This window comes from Condylostylus longicornis, unplaced genomic scaffold (assembly GCF_029603195.1).
Source record: "Condylostylus longicornis isolate FDR11 unplaced genomic scaffold, ASM2960319v2 ptg000080l, whole genome shotgun sequence".
NCBI classification, from domain to species: domain Eukaryota; kingdom Metazoa; phylum Arthropoda; class Insecta; order Diptera; family Dolichopodidae; genus Condylostylus; species Condylostylus longicornis.
In genome coordinates, this window is record NW_026578048.1 from 2,021,433 (window position 1) to 2,027,970 (window position 6,538).

General features: G+C 32.3%; 1 protein-coding gene across 1 annotated transcript; it reads left to right on the forward strand.

Moving 5' to 3' along the window:
• The first annotated feature begins 863 nt into the window (after nt 1-863).
• Nucleotides 864-3,214, forward strand: LOC129612958 (uncharacterized). The gene is made up of 4 exons (XM_055526821.1): nt 864-1,320; nt 1,383-2,080; nt 2,144-2,794; nt 2,918-3,214. Exons 1-4 carry the CDS (start codon nt 864-866, stop codon nt 3,212-3,214), a joined length of 2,103 nt encoding a protein of 700 aa, XP_055382796.1.
• The last annotated feature ends 3,324 nt before the right edge of the window (nt 3,215-6,538 follow it).

The following is a 6,538-nucleotide window of genomic DNA, read 5'->3' on the forward strand; positions in this document are numbered from 1 at the left end:
GTGAAACTTCTTTAAAATGTAAATCTTTAATATATCTTCTTCAGAATACAAAATTCATAAACACATATGTATATGTGTAAAGCACAAGAATATATAAGAAATACATACATATGTACATGTATAAAGAGTTAAGCTTTTATTAATATATTTTATGTTAGTGTTAATAAATATGGTGTTAAAGTAAAATTCAGAAAGATGAAAGTGCAAAGTACAAAACACAGGTATAAAGAGACATATTGGGTTCTTGCTATATTGGTATATAAGACGAACACTTGCAAAAATGACAATGCGAATTGCCACATTACAATTTTCATATGTTATTGCCTTTTACAACATTGGCTAGCGAAACCGATTTGTGATATTCATTTTAAATTTCAAAATCGGCATATTTTAAGTTCGGGCTGTAAACAATGTATTTCCGAATATTTTAAGATAATCACTATTCAGTCCTGTAAACATTTTTTACTCTTTTTTTGTATGTTTTTGATCGCATTTCGCTTACAAAATTCAGTACTGTGTTTTTCAAAATACTTTGTAAGTTGTATGGGGTTCCAAAATGGGATAGCGATGCGAATATATGCTGTTGTATGCTGTTAACGGCACATAGCCTCTCCTATCCAATTCCTATCCTCACTTTCGCGAGGTGGAACCTGATACCCTGAGCAACCAGTATGTAACCAACCCCAGTGTAGTAATCTGGTCAGGAACGAACGAGGAAGGAAGAAACGGTGCTGCCTTGTACTTGGTGAGATTGGATTCTCAAAGGCTAGGAGACGGAAACTCCGAAATTAAATGACCTGGTCCCCCAAGTTGGGGGTTGTTCGTGCGGCTAACAACCGGACAACGTCAAAAAGAATATTGTTATGGAATCTCACAATGAGCCTCGGATATCGAACGGAAATAATGGAACACAGACCTTGAACCGCCCAAAGGATAATGATTTGAAAATAGCGACCTGGAATGTTAGGACTATGTTACAAATAGGGAAGATGCAAGAGGTAGCAAATGAAATGGCAAAATATAAAATCGACCTTATGGCTTTGCAAGAAATAAGGTGGGCCAATAAAGGAAAAATCGAAAAGCCTCAATATACGTTATTCTACAGCGGAAGCGCATCTGGTAGGAGAACTGGATTGTATGGTACTGGATTCATGATAAACAAAAAGTTAAAAAGCACCGTAATGGCTTTTGAACCAGTTAATGTTAGAATATCTATGATAAGATTAAAAGGAAAATTTTGCAACATCACAATAGTAACCGCTTACGCCCCGATCGAAGATGCAGATGCTGAAGACAAAGATATATTTTATGAAAATCTAAGTAATGTGTGCGAAAAAGTAGATAGATATGACACTTTAATATTGATGATTCCAATGCAAAAGTGGGCAGAGAGCAGCATGTAGTGAATATTGCTGGTAAATACTCATTACATGAAGTATGCAACAATAATGGTCAGCGGTTATGCCAGTTTGCCGATGAAATATCAATGAAAATAAAAAGCACGGCATTCGAGCGTAAAAATATATACAAAGGCACATGGAAAGTACCGGGGAGCGGCATAGTAAATCAAATTGATCATGTTTTAATTACAACAAGGAGGGCTTCGTCGATAATTGATGTAAGGTCGTGCAGAGGTGCTAATTGCGACAGTGACCATTACCTTGTTAGGGTTACTGTGAGGCAAAGAATATCAAATATTACAAAGCAGCGAGGTAAGAAAAAGATAAAGTGGAATACAGAAAAACTCTTACAGCCCACCGTCAAAGAAAACTATCAAGAGAAAATACAGCATCATTTGTTCCACAATGTAAACAGTCAGAACGAAACAATAGAGAACATGACAGAAAATATCGAAAAAGCCATAATATCAGCTGCAACAGAAATAGTGGGTAAGGCACCAACACAGCGAAATAGTGAATGGTTTGACAGCGAATGTAAAGATGCAATTGAAATTAAAAATGAAGAGCGGAAAAAAATGCTGCAGCGGAATACAAGAGCAATCAGAGAAGAATATAAACGAAAGAGAGTAATTGCTAATAAAATTTGCAAAAAGAAGAAGAAACAAATGATGAAAAGTAAGGTAGAAAATATTCAAAAGGACCACAATAAAAATGACGTTAGAAAATTCTATAATAATATTAAGAAAATGACGAATGGATATCAGCCAAGACTGAATATATGTAGGGATAAGCCAGGGAATATGTTATTAGAAGAAAATAAAATAATGTCACGTTGGGTAGAATACTCGTATTTTAAAGAGCTATTAAACGTGCCCCATGAACAACAACAAAATGACGAACAAGAGTTGATGACGGCAGAGCCCCTGGATATATTACCAACATTTGACGAAATTAAAACAGCAATTTTTAAATTGAAAAATAATAAGGCTCCTGGTGAGGATAACGTAACGGCAGAGCTGTTAAAAATGGGTGGTGAGGAGCTTCAGAAAAGTATACATAGATTAATATGTAACATTTGGCAACAAGAGACTATACCTGAAAAGTGGAATATGGGTTTGATTTGTCCCATACACAAAAAGGTTGACAAAACAGACTGTAATAATTATCGAGGGATCACGTTATTAAACTGTATGTATAAGGTCCTGTCTAATGTAATTTATGAACGTGTCAAACCAATGGCTGAGGAGATAATAGATGAATACCAATGTGGGTTCAGAGGCAATAGGTCGACGGTAGACCAAATATTTTTACTGAGACAAAATATGGAGAAATGCTACGAGCACAATGTAGATCTTCATTTGCTCTTTATTGACTATAAACAAGCTTTTGATAGTGTAGATAGAATTAAATTAGAAATAGCACTGAAAAGACAAGGAATACCGCAAAAACTTATAAATTTAATGATAATGACAATAAAAAATTCAAAAGCCAAAATAGTTTTACAAGGACAAACCTAGGGTGCATTTGAAATTAAAACTGGTGTGAGACAGGGAGATGCACTATCTGCACTAATGTTTAATCTTCTTCTACAACATGCTTTAGGAAAACTTTATACTGATGGTAACATTTTTTCAAGAACGTCACAAATAATGGCATATGCAGATGATGTTGTTATAATTGGGAGAAGTGTAAGGGCCATGTGTGAAGCGTTCGTAAAAATCGAAAATGAAACATCAAAAATCGGTTTAAAAATAAATGAGGCAAAAACAAAATACCTAGAAATGTCTAGAACACCGAGAAGGCGACAATTATAAAATATGACAATTGGTCAATACAATTTCGAACGTGTAACAAGTTTTAGCTACCTTGGGGCTGTAGTTCGCAACGACAATAGTATGCACTATACCATAAATGATAGAATACAAGCGGGCAACAGGAGCTATCACGCCAACAAGAAACTCATACAATCGAATCTACTGTCCAGACGAACCAAACTAATTATATATAAAACAATTATACGTCCAGTCGTGACATATAGTAGTGAGACATGGTCAATGACAAATGGTGATATGCTAGCCCTGCGAGTATTTGAGCGAAAAATATTAAGAAAAATTTTCAAAGCAAGAAGATTGGATAATGATGAATATGAAAGACGAAGCAATAGTGAATTAGAGCAGTTAATAGGGGGAGAAGATATCGTTAGATTTATAAAATCACAGAGATTAAGATGGGCAGGACACGTGGCCCGAATGGATGATGAAAGGGCACAGTTCAAGATTTTTAATGGTCGTCCTTACCTCAGTCGTGCAAGAGGTAGACCAAGAACAAGGTGGGTCGACAATGTAGAAAGCGATGCGCGAAGGCTAGGGATCCAAAATTGGAAAACATCGGCGCAGGAAAGGACAACTTGGAGGCAAATTGTGCAGATGGCCAAAGCCTACCCCGGGCTGTAGTGCCAAATGATGATGTTATAAGTTGTATGAAGTTGAATTGAAGTTGTATGGCAAGTACCAGAAAGAGCCAAGAAATTTTAACGAATTTTATCAAACACATCGATCCTACTAATATATTATCCTACTTGTGTGAAATTTCAATACCACAGCTTTTACTGTTTCTGAGATATACCCAAATAAATATTGAAGTTGTATGGCAGCTACCCGAACTGGTACCCCGATCATGTCTAATTTAAATAGGGTTCTGGCACTTACTACAATAAATCATTTTGAGAAATCAGGAATCTTAATACAATCTAATTATGAGAAATCAGGACGGACGGACAGACAAAGCTAAGTCAACTCACGATTCGACGCTGATCAAAAACATACACTTGAGTCTATATCTAACACCGTTATTTCTTATCGTTACAAACGGTAAGGCAAATTTAGAATACTCTTCGAACATAAGTTCGTACGGGTATAATGAATGTCAGAGTGACATACACAAAATGAAGGTATAAATTCATGTTAAACTGATTTCTATCGCTATGTCGAACAGTTATTGAATAGTAATACATTCCCCTTCGTATATTTTTCACAAATTTTTTTTTATTGTAATTTGGGGATTTGCTGATATAATCTGATCGCACACTAGTATACATCGCAGAATAAGAGTCTTAATAACTACTATATCAATTATTTCAAAAATTTTCGGAATTTCATCTTAACTTATTTTGAATTTATTGTATACCGTATACACAAACTTATGCACATATTGAGAAGAAACAATAAGTTGTTTTCAATTTTTGTCTTCCAAAAAAATGACGAAAAGAGACAAAAAAAAAATTGTTTTTTTTTTTTTTTTTTGTGTGGAATGCGAAGGGCTTCCTTAAAACTCATGAAATATTAATTTAAAAATAATATTTTTTTTTTTTTGTATTTTTTCCCTGAATTTTTCTTGTTCTTTTCTTATTTTAAGAAAGAATATCTTATGTATGTGCCCGCCGTATACATCATTATTACATAATTCCCAAAATAAAATATAGATAGATATGATATGTGGATGTAGAGGGGGGAGGGGGTATGAATGTCCTTTAATACTAAATTTTATTCGATATGGTCAATTTCCATTAAAGAACATTATCCTATCTTTCGCTTATAATCTTTTTATTATTAGGTTCTTATTCTCATATTTTGCTTTTGTTTTTGTTTTTTTTTGTTCTTCTTCTACTATGGGCAAAGCTAACCACATCAGGGATCAAATAAAATTGTAATCTCATTTTATTAAAATATTTTTTTTTTCCTTTTTTTTATGGATGAAAGACGACATCGACCCGGATTGGAGGGGTATTTTTGTCTTGTTGTTTTTCTGTTTTTTTTTTTGTTTTTTTGAATTTTTGCTATTTTTGTATGTGTTTTGTGTATGTTTTTGTTTAGTTTTACTTATAGATTATTCAATAGACATATTGAAAGTTCGGAATGCATGACAATAAGTTGTTGTCCGACCAAAAAATACTGTTTGTATACCTTTTTTTCTCTTTTTTTTTTTTGTAATACATACATAATAATATTTATTTTCTTTTTTCTGGTTATTTGGCAATATTATTATTGCTATTATTATTATTTTTATTATTATTATTATTCTTGTAATCTTCAAATAAGTACATACACACATATATATAAGAGACTTTATGGAATATGACTTTTCTTCTAGAGTTCTAGTAAATTATAAAAAAAAAATCATATATGTATGTGTGCTTGTTCATGTATTTGTACATATGTACATATATTATGTAAAATAAACTAACTATATTCTATGTATTAAATATATATCCATAAATAAAATATTTAAACGAAAAATATTTATAAAAACAGGGTCGGATTAGTTAAAATAAATATTTGCAAAATTTTATATATAGAAATTTTCTAAGAGGCGAAGTAATATAAACTAAAAATTTTATATAATTTTGTATTAAAGTTAATTCTCAACAGCAAAATACTGCGGGTTTAGATACGCAAGTTGCAAGCTTGAAACTGCCAATACAGTGTTGTCAAATTGTCATAATTTCAATGAACAAATAACGTAATTATTCATCAATGTTTCAACAAATTATCTAAATATTATAAAATTCCAAATCTAATTCAATAATATATATGCTACGTCTCTTTTTTTCTCCTTTTCCAGCAATAAGACACATGTAAGGCTGTTGTATGACGTTATAAAGGATCCACATCTCAATTTCATTAAGTCATTGGGTTTTAATAAGAAGCTGACTAGTCTACCGTAGTTAGTAATGTTGGTACCAAAAGTATTTATTTTTTACTATAAAATATATACAAAAGTACATGTTAGAGTTTAAATGAAAATAGATTTGTCATAGATATGACAAGAGATTTGTTAGGAATTTCATAGCAAAAAATATATAATATTAAAACTTGTACCTAAAACTGCACCAAGAAATGAAAATTATCATCTGTTTTATTTTGTAGCAGTTCATAAAGCTCACAATTACCGTACTATAGAGAAAAATATGGAAAATCCAAATTTTAAGGCCATTTAAATGCAGTTAGAAAACCTCGTTATTTCACAATGAAAAAGTATAAGTCTTGAATTCCATCAATAATTTTCAATTTCCAATAATTATTCTATTGCAAATTAATTTCATACAAATAGAGTACAAGCTCCGGCCCAGATCACAAAAT

Bases quoted from the DNA above. Each gene is read 5' to 3' on its own strand.
- LOC129612958 (XM_055526821.1), top strand. From the start codon at position 864: ATGGAATCTCACAATGAGCCTCGGATATCGAACGGAAATAATGGAACA. The intron at 2,081-2,143 runs GTAGAAAATATT...AATAATATTAAG, and splicing joins AACAAATGATGAAAAGTAAG to AAAATGACGAATGGATATCA. The intron at 2,795-2,917 runs GTAGATAGAATT...GGACAAACCTAG, and splicing joins ATAAACAAGCTTTTGATAGT to GGTGCATTTGAAATTAAAAC.